At 40.0% G+C, this 27,713-nt stretch overlaps 1 protein-coding gene across 2 annotated transcripts; it reads right to left on the bottom strand.

Annotated features, from left to right (window-relative positions):
- Nucleotides 1-8,746: 8,746 nt before the first annotated feature.
- sfpq (splicing factor proline/glutamine-rich) lies at nt 8,747-25,206 on the bottom strand. 2 transcript variants are annotated; one of them, XM_063033893.1, is made up of 11 exons: nt 24,521-25,206; nt 23,291-23,592; nt 22,972-23,067; nt 22,620-22,816; nt 22,168-22,252; nt 21,938-22,052; nt 21,164-21,200; nt 19,886-20,031; nt 11,246-11,300; nt 10,589-10,656; nt 8,747-8,882 (listed from the first exon to the last, which is right to left on the bottom strand). In XM_063033893.1, exons 1-9 carry the CDS (start codon nt 25,094-25,096, stop codon nt 11,274-11,276), a joined length of 1,581 nt encoding a protein of 526 aa, XP_062889963.1. In that variant the 5' UTR covers nt 25,097-25,206; the 3' UTR covers nt 8,747-8,882; nt 10,589-10,656; nt 11,246-11,273. The 2 variants fall into 2 exon arrangements, with proteins under 2 accessions (XP_062889963.1, XP_062889961.1); XM_063033891.1 differs by lacking the exons at nt 8,747-8,882; nt 10,589-10,656; nt 11,246-11,300 and adding an exon at nt 11,307-17,560.
- Nucleotides 25,207-27,713: the final 2,507 nt, after the last annotated feature.

Raw genomic sequence — 27,713 nt, 5'->3', positions numbered from 1 at the left:
CTGTTGCATTACCCTCATCTAGCTTCTTGATCACCGTGTCAAAAAATTTCAAAGAAATTCACGAGATGCAATTTCCCACTTACAGTCATGCTGACTCACCCCCAATCATTCTTTGCATTATCAAATGCATGTAGATTCTGTCACTTGAAATCCTCTGATAACTTACCATTAGTGTTAGGCTCACTGGTCTGTAGTTGCCAGGATTTTTTTTTGGAGCCTTCTGAAGCACAGCCATGCTGAATAAATTTTGCAACATTAGCAAGGAAGGCATTTCTAATATCCTTAGAATATCACATGCGCTAACATACAAAAATCCCAATTACAAGGGATATTAAAGAAAATAAAGGTAGACAGGTTTCCAGGACTTGATGGACTAGTTAGATTAACAGCTATTATTGACAAAATGCTTATGTCAGTAGTCAGAGGAAATAGTTATTCACTTCAGAAAGATGAATACAGTGGATTCCGGTTAATTGGGATATATCAGGACAAGAATACTTTAGTCCAAATAAACATCTGCCCCAATTAACTGAAGTTTCATGGAAGTAGTTAATAAGGTATAAAAAAAGGCAACTGAGAAATAATTGATATATTTAATATTTAATATATATTTGCTCTGTATTAAATAAAATTCAGAACAAATTAGAACACTATCACTATTGCAGTACAATAAAAATGTGTATTACTTATCAACAGAGGAATTAATCCGTGTCACATTTGATTGTAAATGGACAAGTACCTTTCTTATTTCTCACTTCCACCCATAACACCTCTCCAGTCAGTCTTGATTGAACACTGCCGTGACATGACATTTTCCCTGGCTAATAGTGCCACCCCTCCTCCTTTAGTCCCTCCTGCTCTGTCACGTCTAAAACAATGGAACCACAGAATACTGAGCTGCCAGTCCTGCCCCATCTGCAACCAGGTCTCACTAACGGTTACAATGTCATAGTTCCAGGTGTTGATCCATACTCTGAACTCAATTGCTATTCCTACAATTCTTCTTGTATTGAAATATAAGCAGCTCAGGACACTAGTCGCACCATGCTCAACATTTTGATCCTTGACTTTGTCTGAGGTCTTACCAACATCCACCTCTACAACCTCTCCACTCCCCTGCAATTCCAGATTAAACCCTACTGTGTAGCATTAACAAACCTTCCCACTAGGATATTAAAAATGCAAACACGAGGAAATCTGTAGATGCTGGAATTTCAAGCAACACACATAAAAGTTGCTGGTGAACACAGCAGGCCAGGCAGCAGCTCTAGGAAGAGGTACAGTCGATGTTTCGGGCCGAGACCCTTCGTCAGGACTAACTGAAAGAACAGCTAGTAAGAGATTTGAAAGTGGGAGGGGGAGGGGGAGATCTGAAATGATAGGAGAAGACAGGAGGGGGAGGGATGGAGCCTAGAGCTGGACAGTTGATTGGCAAAAGGGATATGAGAGGATCATGGGACAGGAAGCCTAGGGAGAAAAGGGGGAGGGGGGGGAAGCCCAGAGGATGGGCAAGAGGTATAGTGAGGGGGACAGAGGGAGAAAGAGAGAGAGAAAAGGAATGTGTGTATATAAATAAATAACAGATGGGGTACAAGGGGGAGGTGGTATATAAATAAATAAGATGGGGTACGAGGGGGAGGTGGTATATAAATAAATAAATAAGATGGGGTACGAGGGGGAGGTGGTATATAAGTAAATAACAGATGGGGTACATCCATTATTTATTTATATACACACACATTCCTTTTCCTCTCTCTCCCTCTGCCCCCTCACTATACCCCTTGCCCATCCTCTGGTTTCCCCCCTCCCCCTTTTCGTTCTCCCTAGGCCTCCTGTCCCATGATCCTCTCATATCCCTTTCGCCAATCAACTGTCCAGCTCTTGGCTCCATCCCTCCCCCTCCTGTCTTCTATCATTTCGGATCTCCCCCTCTCCATCCCACTTTCAAATCTCTTACCAGCTCTTCTTTCAGTTATTCCTGACAAAGGGTCTCGACCCAAAACGTTGACTGTACCTCTTCCTAGAGATGCTGCCTGGCCTGCTGCGTTCTTTCTTTTCAAATCTTTTTATTGTTATATTATACAGGAAAAATAACATGAGTACATTGAAGTAACAACACTTACAATGTCTCAAAAAAGACATCTTAAAGATTGAAAAAAAAATTGTGATAACAAAAAAAACCTAAGCAGAAAAGTGAGGGAAAAAAAACCCATTAGGTGTACAACCCCAGAGTCATGCGTCATACAAAAAGCTCCTAAAAATAAACATCAAACCACCAGCAAGAAAATATACTAAAAAATTTACAATTAGATCGTGGAAAAATTATATCAATGAACTCAAATGATTATAACGAGCAAATAAGCCCCATTTTTTCTCAAAATCAAATAGAGGTTCAAAGGTTCGACTTCTAATCTTCTCCAAATTAAGACATAGCATCACTTGAGAGAACCATTGTGACAAAGTGGGGGTTGATGTATCCTTCCACTTCAGTAAAACGGCCCTCTTAGCTATCAGTGTATCAAATGCAATAACATGTTGGTCAGACACAGAAATACCATGAATATTTTGAGGAATTATTCCAAAAAGCACAGTTAATTTATTAGGTTGTAAATTAATTTAAGTGCTTTAGAAATTGTTGAAAAAAACGACTTCCAGAACTGTTCCAATATAGAACAAGACCAAAACATATGCGTCAGTGTAGCTATCTCAGTTTTACATCAATCACAATGACTATCAACATTAGAAAAGATTTTAGAAAATCTCTCCTTTGTCAAATGATAACGATGTACGATCTTAAATTGAATCAATGAATGGCTAGCAAAATTGAAGAGTTAACCAACTTCAAAATCCACAACCAATCCTCCATCATAAGTCTAATTAATTTCCTTTTCCCAATCCTGTTTAATCTTAGATAAAGGATGCTTATCCCATTATAATAATAAATTATAAGTTCTTCCAATAGAACCCTTAATCAAAGAATTCATTCTCATAATAGTATCTAACAGGTCAGCCTCCAATATGTAAGGCAAATTACTTAAATATTTTTGTAAAAAATGTCCAACTTGAAGGTATTGCAGAGTGTGAGTATGAAAGAGAATATTTATCAATTGTTCAAAAGACATCAATCTATCTTCTTTAAATAAATCCAAAAAAGAATACCTTTATTTTTCCTAAGTAAAAAAAAATTGGATCACTCAAAGAAGGCTTAAAGTAGTAATTTCGATAAATTAAACTACAAAGTTTAAAATTTAAGATTAGAAAGATTGCGGAACTGGAGCCAAATTTGTAAAGAATACTTAATCACAGAATATAGGTTTAAATTAACAACTTTAACTAATTGCATAGGTAAAGGAGCTCCCAATAACGAGGTTAAATAAAACTGTTTTACAACTTTCAGTTCCAGGTCTACCCAAATTGGCCGATCACTCTTATCAACCCAGTATAACCAATAAGACATATAATCGCACATTAACAGCCCAATAATACATTCTTAGATTAGGCAAAGCAAGACCTCCATCCTTTCTCAATTTTTGTAAGTGACATTTATTAATTCTTGGTCTTTTATTATTCCAAAGGCCTGCTGTGTTCACCAGCAACTTTTATGTGTGTTGCTTTAAATCTGTTCTAAATGGACATCCTTCAATCCTGAAGTTGTGCCCTCTTGTCCTAGACTCCCTTACCATGGCAAACGACTCTGCCATATTTAATCTGTTCAGGCCTGTTAACATTCAGAATGTTTCTTTGAGATCCCCCCCCTCATTCTCCTGAACTCCAGGGAATATAGCTCAAGAACTGCCAGACATTCCTCACACGGTAACCCTTTCATTCCTGGAATTATTCTCGTGAATCCTCTCTGAACCCTCTCCAATGTCAGTATATCCTTTCTTAAAGGAGCCCAAAACTGCACATAATACTTTAAGTGTTCTCATGAGAGCCTTCTAGAGCCTCAACATCACATCCCTGCTCTAATATTCTATACCTCTAGAAATGAATGCCAACATTGCATTCACCTTCTTCACCAAAGACTCTACCTGGAGGTTAACCTTTAGGATATCCTGCACAAAGACTCCGAAGTCCCTTTGCAGCTCTGCATTTTGAATTCTCTCCCCACCTAAATAATAGTCTGCCCTTTTATTTCTTTCACCAAAGTCCATGACCATACACTTTCCAACACTAAGTTTCATTTGTGACTTCTTTGCCCATTCATCTAAACTATCCAAGTCTCTCTGCAGGCTCTGTTTTCTCAACACTACCCACTCCTCCATCTACCTTTGTATCATCGGCAAATCTAGCCACAAATCCATTAATCCCTTTATCCAAATCATTGACATACATCATTAAAAAGCAGCAGTCCCAAAACCAACCCCTGTGGAACTCCACTGGTAACCAGCAGCCAGCCAGAATAGGATTCCTTAATTCCCACTGTTTTCTGCCGATCAGCCAATGTGCCACCCATGCTAGCACCGTCCCTGTAATTCCATGGGTTCTTAACTTGCTAAGCAGCCTTACGAGATATTGTTAAAGGCCTTCTGAAAATCCAAGTACACATCTACTGCATCTTTGTCTACCCTGCTTGTAATTTCCTCAAAAAATTGTAGGAGGTATGTCAGGCAGGATTTTCCTATCAGGAAACTATTCTGGTTTTGGCCTGTCTTGTCACATGCCTCCAAGTACTCCGCAATCTCAACCCTAACAATCGATTCCAACAACATCCCAACCACTGACATCAGGCTAACAGGTTCCTTTCTGCTGCCTCCCACCCTTCTTAACTGGCATTTGCAATTTTCCAGTATTCCGGTACAATGCTAGAATCTATCGATTCTTAAAGATTGTTGTTAATGCCTCCGCAATCTCTCTGGCCACTTCCTTCAGAACCCGAGGGTGCATTCCATCAGGTCCAGGAGATTTATCCACCCTCAAACCATTAAGCTTCCTGAGCACCCAGTCATAATTTTCACTGCACATACTTCATTTCCCTAACACTCTTGAATGTCTGGTATACTACAGCTGTCTTCCACTGTGAAGACTGATGCAAAATACACATTCAGTTCCTCTGCCATCTCTATGTCTATCATTACAATATTTCCAGCATCATTTTCTATTGGTCATTTATCTACCCTCGACTCTCTTTTACCCTTTATATGCTTAAAAAACATTCAACAACTTTGGTATTAGTCACCTTTCATAATTCTTTTCCTTCCTTAATGACCTTCTTAGTTTCTTCTGCAAGTTTTCATGGGCTTCCCAATCCTGCATCTTCTCACTAGCTTTGGCTTCCTTGCATATCCTCTTTTGCTTTTATTTTGGCCCTGACTTCATTTACCAGCCACAGTAGTGTCCTTCCATTTGAAAATTTCTTATTTGGAATATATGTCTTACACTTCCCTCATTTTATGCAGAAACTCCAGCCATTGCTGCTCTGCTGTCCATCCTGCAAATGTCCCTTTTCAGTCAACTTTGGCCAGTTCCCCTCTCATGCCATTGTAATTTCCCTTACTCCACTGATTAATACCAACACATTGGATTTTATTTTTTCCCCTCTCAAATTTCAATTTGAACTCAATCATATAGTGATAACTGTTCCTTAAGGTCTACCTCAATCTTAAGCTTATCACCTCTGGATCATTGGACAACACCCAATTCAGCACAGTTGATCCCCTAGTGGGCTCAACAAGCAGTTCTAAAAAGCCATCCCTTAGACAATTCTACAATTTCTCTCGAGGTCCAGTACTGACCTGGTTTTCCCAATCCACTTTCATGTTTAAAATCCCCAACGATTATCATGTCATTGCCCTACTGACATGCCTTTTCTATATCCTACTGTAATTTGTAATCCACATCCTGGCTGCTGTTTGGAGGCCTGTGTACAATTGCCATTAGAGTCCTTTGATCCTTCCCATTTCTTAACTCAACCTATAGACACGTTACACCTTCCAATTTTATATCACCCCTTTCTAATGATTTAATATCAAGATAGGAGCAGATTTAGGCCATTTGGCCCACGAGTCTGTTCCACCATCTCACCATGGCAAATCCAATTTCCCTCTCAGCCCCAATCTCCCACCCTCTCCCCATATCCTTTTGTGCCCTGGCCAATCAAACTGTCTTAAATATACATAAAGGCTTGACCTTCACAGCTGCCTACAGTAAAGAACTCCACAGACTCACCACTCTCTGGCTAAAGATAATCCTCTTCCACTGCTCATAATACTCCAAGTGAGTCCTCACCAGTGCTTTATAAAAAAAATCTCAACATTACATCCTTGCTTGTGTTCCAGTCCTCTTAAAATGAATGCTGACACACTTGCCTTACATACCAGACTCAACCTGCAAATAAACTTCTAGGGAATCCTGCACAAGGACTCCCTAGACCCTTTGTGCCTCTTTTTTTTGTATTTTCCCTCCATTTAGAAATTAGTATGCCATGCAAAACCACTTTGCAACACTATCTAATCTGCCAATTCTTTGCCCATTCTCCTAATCTGTACAAGTGCTTCTGTAGCCTCTCTACTTCCTCAAAACTACCTGCATCTCCATCTATCTTCATATCATCTGTATCAATTCCATCAGCCAAATTATGGACATAACATTAAAAAACCTATTTTGAACATCACTAGTCACCGGCAGCCAACCAGAAGAAGCTCCCTTTATTTTCACTCTTTGCTGCCTGCTAATCAGCTACTACTTTATCCAAGCAAGAATCTTTCCTGTATTTCCAATAGTCATAGACTAATGTTCCCCCACAAAATCATCCAGTCTTCCCTTACAAGAAGCCCTAGATGAACCATGATATCCAAAATATGAGGGTAGGATCAGTGGTATTCGGGTCTGGTGACTAGGCTAAATACAAGTCATCCCAAAATTTATCGCTGGAAAGCAAATCACGTGCAAAGTGGCAAAACTGGACCAAACTTGAATCACAGAAGGATACTTAGCAGCTGTGGCAGGCTTTGATGTTGTCACCTCCTACAAGATAAAACCAAGCTACATAGGTGACAAAAAGGCTTCATTCCCAGATGAGCTCAACGCCTTTGAAACATGGAGGCACCTTCACAAACTCCCATACCCCCAAATTATTGTGATTTCAGTATGAGGCTGACATGACAGCATCCTGCCTGAATGGAGTACCTGGGTAATAAAGACCAATACTGATTAACTGGCTGTGTTGTTCACTGATATCTTTAATGTCTTGCTTTGACAGTCTGAGGTACCCACATGCTTCAGGCAGGCTTCAATTATACTGGTGCCTAAGAATGTGGCAACCTGCCTCAGCTACTTTCCCATAGAACTTCCACCCACTGAGATAAAGTTCTTAGAGGGTGATGATGAAACATTAACTCCTGCATGAGAAGTGACTTGGGTTTGCTTCAATTTGTCTACCATCACAAGTCAACAGCAGATGCCATTTCATTGGCTCTTCATTGACTACAGCTCAGCACTTAATACTATCATCCCCTCAAAACTAATCAATAATCTTCAAGATCTAGGCCTCTAATATCTCATTGTGTAACTAGATCCTTGATTTCTGCATTTGCTGACCCCAGTCAGTTCAGATTACTTATGGTGAGGGTAACACAGCACAGCTCCAATGCAGATTGTATTTGGTCAAATCAAAGGTGGTGATGAATCAGCCCATAGGAAGGTCATTGAAAATCTGGTCCAGTGGTGCCACAACCACCTTTGAGATGATTTTCAGCAGGAGGTAACTGGAGGTCCATAAACCAGTTCTCATTGGGGGAAAATCAAGAGTTGGGAGGAGGTCAGCAACTTTAAATTTCTCAGCATCACCATAATAAAGGATCAGTCCTGGGCCCAACATGCAAGTGCTTTCTAAAACTTTTGACTAACACCTACAGATGTGTGGAGGGGAGTACGACTGGAAACAGCAATGCTCTTGAACGGAAAGTTCTATAAAAAGTAGTGGATACAACCTTGTCCAACAAAGGTAAAGCCATCCCCACCGTTGAACAGATGTACACAGAGCACGGTTCATGGAAAGCAGCATCCATCATCAAGTACCCTGCCACACACACCACCCCAAGCCAGGCTATGCTCTCCTCTCATTATCAGTCTGAACTTTGATAGAGAAGCCTCAAGACCCACACCACAACTCCGTGCTTCGTGTCTACATACGTTAATAAATGTACTTAGAAGAAACCAAAATCTATTATGGAAAATAAAATCTGTGGTGTGATGTAAACTTGAGGAACAGAAAGACTGGTTAACCAACCATATTTAATGGCGTTACCCAAAGAGATGGCATTCTCAGATGTTGGGGGATCTGAATATTAACATGGAAAATGCAGCAATGCAGGTACTACAGTAATCAAAGTTCATTGCAAGGGGATTGGATACAAATATTATTTGGAGAACCAACAGGAACAACTGACATACTTCACACATTTTGGCATCTTTAAAGATATTAATGTGGAAGTAGTAATTCAGAGGTTACCACATTGATAACTGGATTGACTCAGTATTCTTACAAGGTTGAACCCCTATGATAGTACTTGGAGTTAAGAGCACAAAGTGACATGATTAATGGTAGACGAAACCTTGAGCAAACTAAAAGGGGACAAGTGACCTTCTCCCAATGATTATAGTTACTTGGGCAAACAAGATCAAGTACATGGACAACACCTACCAGGAGCCCTCCAAAAAAAAAGCAAAATATGGCACTGTGCTTAAGATCTTATCAGTCTTAATCAGGACTACATCAACAAGTGCTAATCGCAAGTGATTCAAAACAGCTCCAATTTGTCAACCATATCCCTACAAAGACGACAATTCCAAAAACTGAGTTATTAATTTTATTTACAATGACAATACACTGGTGTCATGAATTGAGGCTGTGATTTCCAGGTGAACCGCCATCCAAGATCCTGTGGGGAATTAAAAAAAAAGTTAAGGCTTGTATTCATTTTTTAAACAGTCTATTACACATGTTCTAAATTGTAATAAACAATATTCTCAGTATGGAGATGGCCGTGGTATTTTTTCAATCTTCTGCTGAATTTGAATAATCCAACTTGCATGAATAAAAATTTGTTTTGTCAAAAGCTATTAACTGGCTCAGAAGTCTAACTAATCAAGTATAAAAAAATGCATCAAAGCACTATGAATAATCCTTATGCATACAAAAGGTTAATCCAAGTTTAATTGCATGTACGAGGAAATCTGCAGATGCTGGAATTTCAAGCAACACACAAAGTTGCTGGTGAACGCAGCAGGCTAAGCAGCATCTCTAGGAAGAGGTACAGTCGACGTTTCCGGCCGAGACACTCAACTTTTATCTGTTGCTTTAATTGCATGTGACCATTTTCAGTGCAAAATCTGCTATGAACAACTTGCTATATTGCAACATCATTACAATTTCCATACCAGCGCATTTTGGATCCTTCCATTCTCAGCACACCAAAGACCACCTCAAGGATTTATCCAACTTCTCCCAGTGTAAGCATGCCCAATAAAAGATGATTTGCAGTTCAACCATCCACCCATCCAGCTCTACTACAGTTCTTTATTGAATAGTCTTAGAAGGAGTTTAAAATCAGACAATGGTAGCATCAGTTAGTACAATGTTATTATAGCTTGGGGCATTTTGGAGTTCAGATTTCAATTCCAACACTGTCTTCAGGGAATTTGTATGTTCTACCATTGCCCACATGGATTCCTCCAGGTACTTTGGTTTCCTGCCTTCTACAGACGTTCAGGTTAATCAGTCATTGCAAATAGCCCTGTTCCAAACTGTATAAATAAAAAAAAAAATCAGGAAATCCAAGTTTACAAATGTAAATTAACCAGTTAAGTTTCTAGGTTCAGTGGCTAGTGGGGTATTAAGATCTGATAGGACAGAATCAAAATTCACTGAATGTGAATTGAGGAAGGACATTCTAGTTATTGAGGGAGTGCAGCATAGGTTCAGGAGGTTAATTCCCAGGATGGTGGTATGTTGAAAGATTGGAGTGACTGGGGTTGTATACACTGGAATTTAAAAGGATGAGAGGGGATCTGATTGAAACATATTATTAAGGGATTGGACACGCTAGAGGCAGGAAAAATGTTCCCGATGTTGGGGGAGTCCAGAACCACAGGCCACAGTTTAAGAATAAGGGGTAGACAATTTAGAATGTTGAGGAAAAACTTTTTCACACTGAGGGTTGTGGTTCTGTGGAATGCTCTGCCTCAGAAGGCAGTGGAGGCCAATTCTCTGGATTCTTTCAAAAAAGAGTTAGATAGAGCTCTTAAAGATAGCGGAGTCAAGGGATATGGAGAGAAGGCAGGAAAAGGGCACTGATAGTGGATGATCAGCCATGATCACAGTGAATGGTGGTGTTGGTTTGAAGGGCCGAATAGCCTACTCCTGCATCTATTGTGATCAAAACTTCATTCCAAATAGATGTTCCCGAAGATAGCAATGATTTACACAGAATTTCCAATGTTCTGCACTTCAGGTACAAAAGAGTAACATGTCAAGCAGCAATGTATTAAAATGCGAACTGAGAATGCAATTAAGACTAATAATTGCAAGCTTTCATGCAGAACGGATACAATAGTAATAACTGGCTTTCAAGTTTAAAATACTCACCCCTCTTCATGACGCAAGAATGACAGACCAGATTTGAAACATTCTGGTTATGTGGCTTTACACAGAAGCTGGAAATAAAAGCAGAAATCAGGATGTTTAATTTTCAATCACAACATTGCTTCCCAAACCAAGTAGGCTACTCTACCCAAAATGTAAGTTGCATTCCATTACTAGGTTGTCAGTGTAAGACAATCACACACCAGTCCTGTTGTGTATGAGATGCTCAAAACATTTGGAATTTTAAAGCAAAAACAGGGCAGAGTTCACATGCAAAGCCACACAGCACAAAACATGAAATCTTAAGGAACATTTCAGTAAGGCATATTGCACAAGGCAAACTAATGAAAGGAAAATAAAGCCCATGGATCTGTTTAGTTCTGGTCATCATTGCTAAACAAGATGCACAATTTTAGTTAAGAGCTGACTTAAGGTAGAGTTATGCATGGATGCAAAGTAGCATAAGCTACAGGGCCAATGACAATGACACAGATTCAGGTACAAATAGAATGATGGGCAGGGGACAAGTGGGGGCAAATGGGTCAAATGGCTGTTTTCTGCCATTGTGCAAACGTATCTAAGACTTCAGGCTTAACATTCTTCACAGCCCTCTAAGCATGATCAAAAGTCTACGCCAGAATTCTGGAATATGGCACTTACCAGCATACTTTAATGCAAAAGCTGCTTGTCAACATGCATCAAGCTCTTTCCATGCCTAAAGAGAACACATCAAGTTAGTGTGAACACAACACCAACTGTTAACTAATTATCACAGATCACATTACATCAGAAAACTTTGTCATACAAAACCAGTCTAAATGTGATCCAGAACAGAAAAAAAATTGAATTCCCCAGTAGTCTCAGTGCCACTGTTTCCACAGTAGCACCCATAGACTAATAATTATGGGGAAGGAGTAAGTTAACTGGTGGCAGGATACAGAGAAAATGTATCTTTCACACAACTGATGTGTATCAGTGAATTACACCAGAAAAACAACTGTACTTTTGTACTGACTTGCCTGCAAAGCTCCACAGAAAGGTGCAAAGCAAAAGTTATGCATTAAGCCAAGCTTCACTTTGGCAAATAAGGCATTATGAAAACAAGGTTAAAACAATTCAAAAATTAATAATTCTAAAGCTTTGAAGAGGCCAATAAATTGACCAAGTTGGCACAGAAAGATGATGCCAAATCAGGCATAAGGGAAGTTACAGTCATCTTAGAAGTGATTCTAACCTGTTTTACAACACTAATAGACACCAAGTATCCCTATTATGTTCTGGCATCACTCTCCTGCACAGATGCTCAAAATATTGTAGCCAAATTGAACTGAAAAAACTCAGTCTTGTAGAAGATAATCAAGAAGGAATACAGTGCAGACACTTAACTATCTATTTTCAGATCCCACTCGTCCAATATAAAGAATTGAAACATGATTTCAGCACTAGGGACAAGCCAAAGACTGCCTTTTACACAGCAAGCATATTTCGTTGCTCAGTCCAAACAGAATTTTTTTGATTTAGCAAATATATCTCCCAAAAACAGAATACAAGCATGACCAACACTTCAGCTCTAATATTGCATTAAGTGTTAATCTTGCTGTTTGCTTTGTGAACTAAATTCAGCTTTCACCAGAGAATACTGCAATTTACACAGATGCCCTGTGTCAAAATTCCAGCATTGCAACAGGATAAACTAAAATGGCCAAAGACTTGAACAATCAGGTCAACGACCAAGACAACATTTACAACTTCTTGCAGCCTAATCTTAAACATTCTTTACAAACGTTTAGTTAATCTAAGTAATCCGAACTACTAAAACAAAAATCAACTTTTCATTATGTTTATCAAGTGTTTGCCGCCTGGATGGTTTCAAGAATGTGGAATTATATTTCAGAGACAAGCTTATCAGAAAGCTACCACTATGTCAAACTCAGTACTGATGTGATCATGATTATTGGAACATTCTCTTTTACTGGATTGACTAATAAGCCATTTGCTGATTAACAGCTTCAAAGAAAGCAAAGCCAAAGAAATGTGATTTGGCTGAGGGCTACTCAAGCTAATGACTTTTAATGACATCCAGAAGCCTGAACAGCCAAATAGCTATATACCCAGTCAAAGCATGGCATAAGGATTGATTTTCTACCAAAGCAGTAAATTAGTAATAAATTCTTATTTTCAGTATATATTGCCAGATGCAGTTGAAGTAGTGAATGACATTTACAGAAATGATATCTGCCATATGCAAAAGGTATATATTAAAAATCTGAACTTTAGATCAATCATCCTATATTCAAGTATATTATACAATGCCTGGTCTTAGGATTCCTGGCCAGATAACCCAGTGGTTCAAGGTAGATTGCAGTTAGTCATCACGAAATTAGCTTGTCAAAAGCTAAAATGCATACAGTATCCAGCCTATACTAAAAATTACAGGAGAATAACCAAGTACAATGAATAGGTAACACGTTTCAGACTAAGGGGGTCTGACAGACTCAAGAGCACGTAAATAAGTAGTATTATTTCAACTTCCACTATTCAAAAACTCAATGGCAGATCAAGCTGCCTCTGTAGTTGCAGGCAATTACACACCCAGCCCTCCCCTTCTCCAAACCCCAAACAAAATTACAATTGACATTTCAGTTATCGCACTGTGATCTTTTGCAAATTTATGTCGATCATGTTGCTTCATTGATGGCCCTGGTAAAGCTTAAAATGCAAATGCAGCTTTTAGAAAAAGGGAAAGTTGAACAGACAAGCTACAACCTTCCTATTTAAAGCCTAAGTCACATAACAGGTTCTTGAAGCCAGAAGTACAATTGAAGACAGCAAGCACATCTAACCATTTGTTTGCAATCCACAGATGCATTCCGATCTTAATGTTGTGGTACAGTATTTGAAAGCCGGACTAGTAGCTGTACATCACTTGGGCTGCTATGTATCATTGATACCAATCAGCATTGAATGCCAACAAACAACTAAAAGTGCTGCACTGTAATCACTCTGTCAGAAGGGTGATGCCTGAACCATTTCACTGATTTAAGAAATTACGAAAGACATTTTAACAAGTTATTTGTACATACCTGTATGCAGTCTGTACTGTGTACCGCAGAACAAGCAGGAATACTATTCTCCAGGTCTTACTGCCCAATCCCATTTGCAGTACTACAGATCCTCAATGTAATGTATTGCAGACAAGCTGACTGTATTTATTCGCTGTAGAGTGGCATTACTTGCAAGGGTGCAGCACAATGGCTGCCAGCAGCCACTTGCTGGCTTGTAACTCTCAGATGCGTTGCCATGTGACCTGAGAATCTGAAACTGTTATAACTTCCACTGAAGAATACTGGGGAAGACAAGTTATTCAATTTGTTCCCAGATGTAATGGGCATTGCAAAATTCAAGCACCTGAATACCAAAATGGCAACAACTACTTTCCTTTACAGTACGTATGCAGATTAACTGCTATCATAAACTAAGTATTATAAGAAGTATACTAAGTAAGCCTCAGGTCAAAGACTTTGCTTTAATTTCAAAAATGAAAGAATTCACTAATAACATACCCATTGCAACCAAATGCATGAGTTGTGCCATAATTAGAAAAGGGGCATTTCAAAAAATAGTTCCAAGCTCTGCTTGCGCCACCTAAATAAAGAATTGAAAATTCCCCTAACAAGTGAACTCAAAAGGGTTCACAAAAGCCCCTAGTTAGGAGCATCACAAAACTGAACCGATCAAGTAACCTTATAGATTTGAAGGTAGAACCCTGGATTGTCGTATCATTCCCAACCAAAATATGCTAAACCTACTTATGAGACCCATATTCAAATGCAGCAACTTTAAGGGAACAGAAATATTATTGCAAGCCTGTAAGTTACTAAACAGCAAGCCAGAGTAGTTGATCATTTAAATCCACATGGGCCAACTGTGACTAATTACAAGATTAAGAGGGCAAATACCCACATTTGCAATCAACCACATTGCTTACCCTGGGACATTTTTACTTCGAAACCCTGATCAAGAACTTTAAGCCTAGTCGCAACTAAGCAGCTCTTAGTGAGGCAACATTAAATCTGAGAATTTTGATTAAAAAAATCTGGTCTTGAACTGCAGCACATGTTCAGGAATACGAACTCAACAATTGATTAAAGCAAGCTGCCCTCACTAGAAAACTACAGCCTAGCAGGGCCATGTAAATGGAGTACAAGTAGATTTGATTATATATTCAAACATGCCCCACCTCCCATCCCCACAAATAAGTTTTTAACACTTACCATTATCACAATGCTAAACAGCAATTATTTGTTGGCACAGCATGTAACTGCTTGGTTTCCAGTTACCCATTGAAGCTCTTCAGCTTCTACAGGCAGAAGATATAGAAGTCACGTTCTGCTGGTCCAGGTATCCTGTTGCAAATTCTTTCTTATGAGCAGATCTGCACCTTCCAGATCGTGCTACTGGATTCCCATTATTGAAATTTTCCAATTAGTCATTCACGATGCAAAAGGACCAACTTCTCAAATCAATAATTTTAAGTGAAACTTTCACAAGTTAAAAGTTGGACCCCTATCAGGTCAGTAGATTATAAAAGGCTTTCTGGATCATTAATAGCAGATCTTTCAGAGAAAATCTTTCATCAGGTATAAATTTAAATAGAAACTAAAAATCAGTTAGTCTTCAGAGCACTTTTAAGATACTGTCCCAACTTCACAGCAAAGCTGTCTGTAGAACCTGAATAACCACATAGGCAACACGTAACTAAAAAAAAAATCCAAGTCCAAATAGATTTTGCAAAATGGTTTGGTGTAGTTGGTGATGCATTAGGTCCAAAGATAAAAGAATGTGCATCAGTATCAGTAACTCCTGGGTATTGCAAAATATTGTGCACGAGTTTGCACTGTATTGACTACCCCAATACATATTGCTCAAGTTCCAGAATTCCAAACTTTAGAACTGGGATATGATGGTTCAAATTTCTGTTTCTTACAAAACCCAATAAATTGGTTTACAGGCCTAACACTGAAAAGAATCCACTGGATAGGACATAGTAATTAACCATCACTAGAGCATTGGGAATAATGGTAACATCTTTATGGCATCACATGGCAAGACAACCAATGTCATTTAGCAGCAAGCCATATAGGGTCTTTACCTGCAAGTTGAGATTGTACTATGAGCTGTCATTTCTAATCCACTAATTAACTTAGAACAGGGTAGACAGCATTAAACTGCCTCAAATAGAAACAGAAAGAAACAGTAAGAAACAGTTCAAACACAAGCTGGGACATGCTATGACTACTTGAAATTGTGCAAAATTAACTAGAAAAAGCACAGCAGCTATAAATTTTTTAAATTAGAAAATTTGCCCAAAACACTAGCAAGCCCAAACGTTTGCCATAACTAGACAAGTGACTTCTGGGATGTAGAAGGCATATGCCAAATTGCAGAAAAGCAAACAGCTTGTGAAATCCTTTAAGGAAAGCAATCTCTCTACCCCAGGTACTTTCTACTTCCTCATCCTAATATAGTAGATATACTTCTTGCTAAACCATGAATCAAACTCAACACCAAAAGTTTCAGTGAGCCACTACAATGAGATTTAGTTTCCATGGGACAACGAAAAATTGTCAGTTAGGGTGCCCAATTGCTACATGAAACCATCTTAAATAAAAAGCACTGTGTGGGCAGAAGCAGACTTGCATCCAAGGTTACAGCTTCAATCTAGGTTTACATGGAAAAGGTCACTTGAAATGATACAAAGCTGGCAATCACAGAATGTCAGCTTTAATGTTCGGTTATTTTAAGTTGAAACACGAAAAACTAAAAGCTGTGCTTAGCATTTGTCAATACACTTATCTTAAATACCAGCTGCAGCATAATCATCCCAACCTCCCAATATCTGAGAACATGCAAAGCTCTGAAATCTAGTTGCCAAATCAGAAACTTGGACTTGTCAGTGGATCTCACTGCCACCCCAGACTGGGTGTGCTTGCAAGTTTCTGGGAAGAAATGTCATTAGTCCAACTTTACCCAACACTAGAATCAGAAGAGAAGAGTTTTAAAAGTTGAGGTAAAATCTAATTAGAAATGTTCTATTAGGAAAATCATCTTTGACAACAATTTGAATTAATAGCACTAACAAAAAAACAAAATCCATATACTGGCTGCCCATTGATTGTGCATGGAAACAAAACACTGCTGGGCTCTTAGACCCACTGCAAATTGCATCAATACAATGGTCAGATTTCAGGTTATAAAAAATCTTTACCATTAAAAACCAGACAACTGCTAGTGGTGTTTACAGTGCACTTGATTCCCAACTCCTTACTTGTGCAATTAACTTTGATAAGTGACACAGAGTTTGCAATAGTCAGCAATACTTTGTTCCACTTATGGAAGTTGACAATTTGCCTCAAATCAACACTTTGCTCTTGGTTAAAAACAACTCATTTCAAATTAGCACTATGAATGAGTTTTAATTTAAAAAGATGACCAAAATACAGAATTCCACCATTTCAAAACAAGCATTTAGCCTACACAATTTAGCATGCTTCTACAATGACTCAAAAATACATGGAGCATACTTTCTAGAGGTTTAATGGCACTTCAGTTTACAGTTGAAGAACTGGAATAGATGCCGGTTTGCACTATCACTTGCTTGACATAATTCAACATTCACAATGTGCCAGCGTGAATTGTTACAGTTTACAAAGTTTAGTCAATACACAAATCTGAATAGGCATAAAATGCAACTTTGCCACCAACTAAAAAACGCAATTATGAAGAGTTCTCATCTAAATGAGACTATCTGGAATGCACACTAAGGTGGAGCTATAAATTTTAGTATCTAGGCTTCTTGTTAGCTGTTTCGTATTCTTCTCTCCCTCTACTAAAATTGGGACCAGTAGGCCCCATAGGACGTGGGGGTTGAGCATTCATTGGACCTGGGGCACCCTGTCCAAAGCGGTCATTACGCTATTGGAAGTTCATCACACATGGTAGCAATCAAAGTCCATACAAGTTCCACATTACAAAGTGAGGAAAATGTGTAACATTTAGGTCAGGAAAGGCATCCGCAGTCAACGTTCGTCGATTACAACCAGGAATGGGGCGATCCACAGGTACCAGGCACATAAAAAGAAAAAAAAGAGGGCAAGTTGTTCATTAGTTTACCAACCAGCACATGGAGGAATCCATGGTGGGTATAATCCTCCCATGACTTGTGCCAGTTTAAGAACAATGGCTATTCTGCTTTTAGTGCAAACAAACCACATACCAACTTAGGAATGCAGTATAATAGGCTCAAAATTAATTTAGGCTTAGAGCTGCTTATCATAGCAATCTCCACACTGAATCTGTCAGAGATGCAGAGTTTTAGCACTTCAAGTTAAATAGCCACTGGCCTCAATCGAAGTCACAAGTAACCACCAATATATTCCCACCTATTTCCCCTTTAACGATCTGACTAACAAGCCAGTATTGTAGTACTGAAGAGTTGGTAAGTGCAAATAATTACGTTGCAGTTAAAAAAACTGTTTATATTGAGGCATGATAGGCCCAGTCTCTAATTTTAATGAAAATTTAATCTTTAATCACGTCTTTACAAACTGTTCAAAAGCAATTTTATATTTTTTTTAAAACGCGATTTAGCTTGCAAACTACAAATCACAGTACAACACAAGTACTACAACACTGGATCATTGTTACCATTCAGGATTACCTGAGTAATATGTTTTTGCAGCGTACTTCAATGCACTAAAGTCCATTATTTATCAGGACAATTTCCTCAATTTTTAATTTAATATGCCTCACTATATTTACCACTTGCACAGGACTCCTCAAACGCTGAGGATAGGGCAAGCAGGTTTGCCATGACCCATGACATGTTATGCTAGAGGAAACTCAGCATCTTTCAATTTACTTCACGGGGCAACATGGCACGCTGTAGTCGAAGTGCTGGCATATACTGCCGAAACAATCATCCAGTACAAGACCCGAGGGCTTTGAAGCAATTCACCAGAACAGTGCTGAAACATTAGTTAATCCATGATTAGACAAGTTGGAATTTGAAGAACATGTCAGGACCAGTCTCAAATTTTATATCATGAACTGAAGAAACATCTATTGACCTTCAACACACCGAATCTTGCCAGATGACTTCAGTTTTTCCAAGTATTAAACTCAGGTCCACTGCATCTATCCACTATACCAGACCTAGCAAAGGTCAGGATTTGTAATGCCAAGATGCAGGGATATATTATTTATTAACTGCAGCTGAACAGTTACAACAGCCATGGAATAGCTGGCTTTTTCCTATTCTATTTTCATGGTTTTACAGCTGTCCATTAAGATGTAGATATTTCTGCAATTTATAATGGAGTTATTGCAATCACAAGACACCCTCACTCATTCCAATATTGTAGTTTGTTGTAAACTGGAACCACATGTTGAAAGGGTATGTAAACAATGCAAATACTGGAACATTAGGATTGGAAATCAGAACTTGATATCAACTTCCTGTGGAACAAAAACCTGATTTGACTGGACAGAGTAAGACAATCAGCCTGCTCAATCAGAACAACTGCACCTTCCAGCACCACTTGGAACCTCTGAAATCCCCCACTAGCTAATCTGAAGTTACTACGGGAACATTTTTATTCCTGCCATAAATGCAAGTAGTTCAGTCATTGCTTTCCTGCTTGCAGCTTGAGGAAAAGAAAAACACATTTTTCTCTCACAAACCTCATTTCCCCCTTTGGCACTGCCCCATCAACAAACCATCAACCCTACATTCAGATTCTAAACACTAGAAGCTTGGTAATTCAATTAAGTAGGTAATTTAAATATATTTCAACTAAGCAAAATTTACAACGCCTGCCCTACAATCACATTGATTTCATTTGAACTTACAAGCATAGCATAACTACGTTGTATAACGTTTGGCACAGCCAAACCTGAGCTGTGACATGGCAACTAGATCCTATAACCAACAGTTAAGATGCAAAATTGGTTAATATTAACCCCTAATGATATTGGTGTTACAAGTAAATGCATTTTTCAGAAATTGAATCCACCCCAATGACAGTCCAAACGAAATTATTCAGCTCTTATCAAGCTATTTCGAAGTTTGCCATTTTGTGCTTCGTTTCAATGATGAAAAGCTCAAAATCTTTACTCATACTGCAGAATATTCATTTCCATTTTCTCTATACTTTCCTCATACCAACTACCCTCATTCATTTCACTCTACAACCAGGCCATACATTCAAGCATTCACTCTTAACCGTAAGTATGCTTTACCCCTGCCATGTCGCTGGTGTTCGCACTGGTGCTCATCATCTGTCCAGTCATCGCACTAGGTCCTCCAGGGTTGCTTAATGTACTGTGGCCTTCATAGGCCATAGCTGCCATTGGTGGAAAGCTTTGATTTGCTGTAGTATATTGTTCTGAAATTCAAACAATTCAACGAGGAATATAAAAAAACTTGATATAACTACCTCAAGCATACTTGCATTAAAGCTTATCAAAAAACTAAATTAGAATGGCAATGCAGGAAATCTGCACATTGTCTACACAAGCCAGAAGTCGCTAATAATGCAAAATCAACTAAAAGAAATTTAAATTCCCAAGAAAAAATCTTTTTCAACAGGGTTCAGATTGACCTTAGAACTTTCAAATGCACAATATCCACAAATTTTGAGGTCACTTATCAGCAACTGACTCCTGTAGTCAGTTCAGGTTTATCACTTTATCTGCAAATGCCTGAATATACAGCATCCATGTGAAATTGAATCAAAAGATCCCTTTGAAAGTAATTCACTTATTCTCTCTCCTTGAAACATCCAAAGCACAAGCCAATGTGCTTGCAACACCCCTTCAAATGACAAAGCGGTGAAGTAGACAACTTTTATACTTAAGCAACATACATCAAAGTTGCTGGTGAACGCAGCAGGCCAAGCAGCATCTATAGGAAGAGGCGCAGTCAACGTTTCAGGCCGAGACCCTTCGTCAGATGCATCTCCCCCTCCCCCTTTCAAATCCCTTACTCACTCTTCCTTCAGTTAGTCCTGACGAAGGGTCTCGGCCTGAAACGTCGACTGCGCCTCTTCCTATAGATGCTGCTTGGCCTGCTGCGTTCACCAGCAAATTTGATGTATATTGCTTGAATCTCCAGCATCTGCAGAATTCCTGTTGTTAACTTTTATACTTAGTTTGTGCCCTCCCAGTTATATTTCATAGACCTACATCACTCTATTATGTCTGGGGATTACTTTTAATTTATCACAATTCACAAAATATTTGAGTTCAAATCCAGTTGTTGCACTTACCTGTGTAGTTAGTCTTTATTAATCTGATCTCTCATCCCCTCGAAAAACCCATGACTCCTCTCACAATGGACAATTTCAATTGTGGACCTCCTGCCAATGAGTAATGTCCATTATCTCAATCACCCCCTCAACCATCTTCCAAGTGACACTTATGTCCTTTCCATTGCAAGAGAATGAAAACCACTAAATTTACAAATATTCAAGTTGATCTTTCTGGAAAAACACATGTACAGCAAAATCCATATTTTACCTGTCATTCCTCCAGCCATTCGCATTTCACGCTCTCTCTAGAAAGGAAATAAAAATCTTTTATGACTATGATAGATACAATAACCTATGGCCAAGATTACCAATCCAGGTGATGCCATTGCCTGAAATTACTCACGTACACATCAGTTTAAAACTGACAGATGCCCTCATCAACATGCAAAATAAGCAATTCTGTTAAATACCCATACATTTGTCAAATAAAGGCATCACGAGATTATCTGCTTTTGTCTTTAAAGATCTCTAGACAAACCACATAATACGAAATAGCCTGAGCCTCCAGCAGTATAGTCTATGGTTCCAAGCTATTAAATGTCATATTGTATGACATATTCAATTGTATTCTATTAAACAGATATTGTCACCATCACTGAAAGCATTAAGAATGTTGTCAGCAATATGAAGTGTTATAATTGAGAGGAAAGGGGTGAAGACATGCTCAGGTACGTTATAAAGATGAAACCACCAAGCAAATCTCACACTCTTAATTGTTGCTTCAAGTCATATCTAGTGTGACTTCAGGACAGGTACCAGGGAAAAAAAATATATTTGAAAAGGCAACTTTACTCTCAGCTAATACAAAATGAAAAACTAAGGATCTAGAATTTGAAGCTGAGTTTTACAGCACTAAAAGCCCAACCCAACTCGACAAGTGCTGGTGCTATTACAATGATTGTTATTTATGAACTTCAACATCCAGTGACTACATATGAGCAGTGTTTTAAAATAATTCCAAGACTGACATAAGGAAACTCACAGGATCCATGTAGCCCATGCGGAAGTTCTCCTCCCTCTGGCGCCTCATCATCTCCTCTTTTTCTCTTTGCCGCATCAACATTTCCTCTTCCCTTCTACGACGTTCTTCCTCTTGCCTGAAGAATGGACAAATTGTGGGGTTAAATTTCAATAATTAGATAAGTTTGAGTAATAAAGCCTACAAAAAAACTCACGTAATAACAGTTTCATATTAGGAGTTAAAATTCTCACCTCAACTCAAGCTGTTTGCGCTTCTGAACTTCTTGGCTGTGGAGCTCCTCCATGCGCCGCAGCTCTTCTTGGCGCCGCATGAGATCTAGATCAAATTTTAGCAGAAGTATTATTAGGGATCAAATCCACGCTATTGATAGGGCAAAGATTATCACATCTCACTTCACAATGTTTCAATCTTCGTTCACACACAAAAGACCATTTACAAATTCTATACACAACACTAAAAACAGTAACTGCATAGAAAATATCTCCTTCAATAGAATATCAATATGTACACTAAAGTCTTACTTTCTTTTTGTAAGAAATTGCCAAATATGAATGGTATTCTTCAATACCACAACAACCAGGTAGACAAGATGCTGGATCTGGAGCAAACCACATCCATGGAAGTAAAGGAATTGCAATTGTTGCAGGTTGACACCCTGAATCAAAACAGAATTCAAACATACCCTGCCTCAACAACATTGCCTGATGTTCATGGTATGCATCTTCCATCTCATTTTCCAGCTTATCCCTTGCCTCTCTCATGTTCTTTTCAACTTGCTCTCTTTGCTGTTTTTCCATTTCATCAAGTGACTTCCACCTCTGGGAATATTCAAACTCAAATGTTCCATGCTGAGCAAAACGAGGAGGATGCTCTCGTTCTCTGCAGAAAAAGTCATAGTATTCCACATCAATTATTCCACTACTTCAAACAAATATAATATGCAAAGCGCATAAAAAACAAAGAATGACAGTTAAGAAATCTGACGAACTTCTATATTTTACTACTAGGATTATACTTGAATTTTAAAAACCCACTTTTGATACATTGGATTCCTTTGGGCAAGTTTCTCTGGAAGGCCATCCTCATCATCATATTGTTCCATTGGTTCCACGATTACTGGACGAGGAGATCTAAAAGAGAGTGAATAAAATTTGAGTTTCTTTTTTAAAGCTTCCAAGCTGCACCGAAGATGGTCTTTACCATTATTAAATGTTTGCTGAAACATCTAGACTTCAATCATGTAGTGTTAAAAGATGGACTCATTGTGATGACAAAAATATCATTGAACAATACACTTGAAATTAAGCTTTAAATACAAACCAAGTAGCTTACATAAAAAGCAGTTCTACTTACGCTGTTAATAGGAATACACCCTCACTACATCGGTCAAGTGCCTTTCGTGCAGATGGTTTTGTAGCAAATTCAACTATGCCTTTGCCTGTTGATCTCCCACGATCATCGACAATCACAATGGCTCTCTCCACTTGACCAAACTGAGAGAAAGCTTCCTCTAGCAATTCATTTGAAACATAAGGGGAAAGATTGCGGACAGTCAGTGCAGCAGAATGAGTGGCAAAACGAATGCGAAGTGGCCGGCCTCTCATCGGTGTATCGTCAAGTTCAGCTTTGGCTATTTCAGCCAAAGTTCTGCTTTCCTTTAGAAAAAAACAAAAACTTCATTAAAGGAACATGAGGCATACATTAACACTAGAGATGGTGCACATACTGGAAGTTTTGAATAAAGGAAAAACTCAGGAAGTCTAGCAGAACCCAAACATCCACTGTCTATTCCCCTCAGTAATGCTTTCTGACTTGAAAGTTCCCTAGTATTGCGTGCGCATTGATATATACACAAAATGGCATTTAATAGTGACAAATATCACAATTAAAAGAAAATTGAAAATTAAGTCAACACCTCAAGCCCAAACAAACTTTTTGAACTTCGTCATACATTGCATGACAAACACTTAGGGATATTTGCTGCTGTACGGATAAATGCGACATCCACGGACCAATGAGACCAGCCCGTACTGTGCATTTTGGGAGGTGTAGTACAGGGTTTCACTTCAAGGTGAGCTAGAGTTCACACGTTGCTCGCTCAACCAACCGTGCGATGTTTCAAAGGCAAAGGCTATACGGCGTGATGCGAGTAATGCTACTACAAAGGTGCTCGGTGCAAGCATGGCAACTAGAATTGCAGTGCCTCCCAGCTCCAGATACCCGGATTCAAACCCTGATGCCCACCATCCCTTGCATATCCCAAACCAGGCTCAAAGGACCGCTTCTATCCCGCTATTTCACTAAACGAATTCCTGATCTCTCAAGCTACCTCTGGTGGCCCTAGCTCGATGCAAGCAGGAGTTTTCACGATGGCTACAATAGCCGGTTACAATAATCGCAGATCAAATGGACATTAGGGTAACTTTTAGTAGATGTGGGGGAAGGTGAGTGAATGGTAGGATCGGGAGCACGGCCCCATGTTATGGGAGAGTCTTGCGCGCGTTCACGTAACACGCCCACGCGATTCCCGGAGCGCGCCTGCCCCACCAACCCCGACCGCCAGGGGGCCCGGGCCACACTCACCAGCCGGATGAAGCCAAACCCCTTGCCTTTGTTGATGAAAACCTCGCCGGGTTCGCCATATTTCTCGAATAGTTTCTTGAAGTCATCCTCGGTGATGTCGCTCGGCAGGTTGCCGACGAAAAGGCGGCACCGCTGGGTGTAGGTCTTCTCGCCGGGCTTCCGGAGCAGTGATAACTGGGCCCGCAGTACGTCCTGCGCCTGGCGACTCTCCATCTCGCTCTTCGACTCACGCTGCTGCCGGCTCTGGCCCTCGCCGCCCGGGTAAGCCGACTTGCTCTCGCCGCCTCCGCTCCGGGCCGCGCCAGGGGACTGAGCGGTCGCGGCGTCGCCGTTCTTCTTGTCGGGCTCTTGAGACTTCTGCGAGCCCTGAGCGGACGACTTCTGAGGCGGAGTCTGCGCCGGAGCTGTCACCTGGCTCTGCGACGAGGGTGTTGGCTGTTGCTTGGGGGCCTCCACCGGGTTTCCCGCTCCGTTGGGGCGGTTGGGCGCATTGTTGCGGTTGCCGCCGCGGAATGGAGGGCTCATACCACCTCGCCTCTGGAATCCGGTGCGGTTCTTGAAACGATCCCGAGACATTCTGCAGTTTTATTACTTTTGTTAGGAGGAATAACAATATTTTGTTTCAGAACCACTGCTAAGGTCAACGTGGAGAAGTACACAAAATGGCGCCTGGTAAGCGCTTAGGCGGGCGCTCGCTGTTTATATAGTCGTCTGGAATCCCGCCTTTATCGGCGTCTTATTGGTTCTCTGCTGGCATTACCCGCCTAGCTCTTGAAGACTGATTAGTTATAACCAGTGTCGATCACTGACACTGCGCCTATAGTGGAGGTCAAACAACCAATCAGCTTCAAAGGCTTTGCAGACAAAGGATTCCTTCTTTATGGGGGGAGGGAGGATGAAGGAGGTAAATGTCTTGTCATTTTGGAAATGGAGGCTCTTTTCCCTTGGATCTAACCATTCAATCCACCAAACCTCCTGCAGCCACTTCCCTCACTGACCAATAGGGGATCGCATCCTAATATGGGGAGCTACCTTTTCTCTCTGCTTTTTTAAGTCGTAAGTCGTTCACCACTTACCCATCATTTTTGCCAATAATTTCTATCATTTTCTACCAATGCATTGTAATAAATAGTTCAAACTCTCCTTGAATTACTTGAAAGATTTTCCTACCCCTTGAGCAACATTTTCTATGTTTTATAATTTTAGGCTTGAATCTTCTGGTTTATATTAAAATAATATATTTTGCTCTATCTGCAAGCATTTGGCAGTATTTTCTTTAAAAACTTATTTAACCATCACTTTTAATTATTGAGATACAGTGCAGAATGGGCATTTCCAGCCCTTTGAGCCAGCCCACCCAGCAATCCTCCAATTTAATCCTAGTCTAATAATAGAACAATTTACAATGACTAATTAACCTACCAATCAATACCTCTTTGGACTGTGGGAGGAAACTGGAGCAAACCCGCACAGTTTTGGGGCGAACGTATAAACTTTTGTTGCTTTAGTTCAATCTCCCTCTGATTGTTGTCATAGTTGTACGTGCCATTCAGCAACAAATTTTATTTTACAGTTATCAAAACTAAATATATAAATGCAAGTATGGCCTTGCCCCCAGAATTCATAAAGTATCAGCGTAAATTCTGGTGCCTGAGTACATTGCATAATGACAAAAGTGTGCAGAATATTAGGATACTGTTTATCCTATAGTGCAAGTGCTAATTCTCTCAAATAACTATCCAATCATTCTTAGTTATCTTCTATTTCACCATTGCTGTGGAATTTTATCCCCTTCATTTGTATGATGCCTTTTCAAAAATCACTGGAATTTATTTCTAAAATTTTTAAGGAACCTCATTTCATTTCATAACAAATGTTATGAAATCTAATTTTAATAAGAAACTAGAGCAACACACATCAAAGTTGCTGGTGAACGCAGCAGGCCAGGCAGCATCTGTAGGAAGAGGTGCAGTCAACATTTCAGGCCGAGACCCTTGGTCAGGACTAACTGAAGAAAGAGTGAGTAAGGGATTTGAAAGTTGGAGGGGGAGGGGGAGATCCAAAATGATAGGAGAAGACAGGAGGGGGAGGGATAGAGCCAAGAGCTGGACAGGTGATAGGCAAAAGGGGATACGAGAGGATCATGGGACAGGAGGTCCGGGAAGAAAGACAAGGGGGGGGGACCCAGAGGATGGGCAAGAGGTATATCCAGAGGGACAGAGGGAGAAAAAGGAGAGTGAGAGAAAGAATGTGTGCATAAAAATAAGTAACAGATGGGGTACAAGGGGGAGGTGGGGCCTAGCGGAAGTTAGAGAAGTCGATATTCATGCCATCAGGTTGGAGGCTACCCAGACGGAATATAAGGTGTTGTTCCTCCAACCTGAGTGTGGCTTCATCTTTACAGTAGAGGAGGCCGTGGATAGACATGTCAGAATGGGAATGGGGTGTGGAATTAAAATGTGTTCTATTAAAATTTTAATTCCACATCCCATTCCCATTCTGACATTGTCTATCCACGGCCTCCTCTACTGTAAGCAGACTGGGAGACCACTTTGCTGAACATCTACGCTCTGTCCGCCAGAGAAAGCAGGATCTCCCAGTGGCCACACATTTTAATTCCACATCCCATTCCCATTCTGACATGTCTATCCACGGCCTCCTCTACTGTAAAGGTGAAGCCACACTCAGGTTGGAGGAACAACACCTTATATTCCGTCTGGGTAGCCTCCAACCTGATGGCATGAACATCGACTTCTCTAACTTCCGCTAGGCCCCACCTCCCCCTCGTACCCCATCTGTTACTTTTTTTATGCACACATTCTTTCTCTCACTCTCCTTTTTCTCCCTCTGTCCCTCTGAATATACCTCTTGCCCATCCTCTGGGTACCCGCCCCCCACCATGTCTTTCTTCCCGGACCTCCTGTCCCATGATCCTCTCGTATCCCCTTTTGCCAATCAACTGTCCAGCTCTTGGCTCCATCCCTCCCCCTCCTGTCTTCTCCTATCATTTTGCATCTCCCCCTCCCCCTCCAACTTTCAAATCCCTTACTCACTCTTCCTTCAGTTAGTCCTGACGAAGGGTCTCGGCCTGAAACGTCGACTGCACCTCTTCCTACAGATGCTGCCTGGCCTGCTGCGTTCACCAGCAACTTTGATGTGCGTTGCTTGAATTTCCAGCATCTGCAGAATTCCT

Source organism: Mobula hypostoma, chromosome 26 (assembly GCF_963921235.1).
Source record: "Mobula hypostoma chromosome 26, sMobHyp1.1, whole genome shotgun sequence".
NCBI lineage: Eukaryota > Metazoa > Chordata > Chondrichthyes > Myliobatiformes > Myliobatidae > Mobula > Mobula hypostoma.
This window is presented reverse-complemented; position numbering and strand designations above follow the sequence as displayed.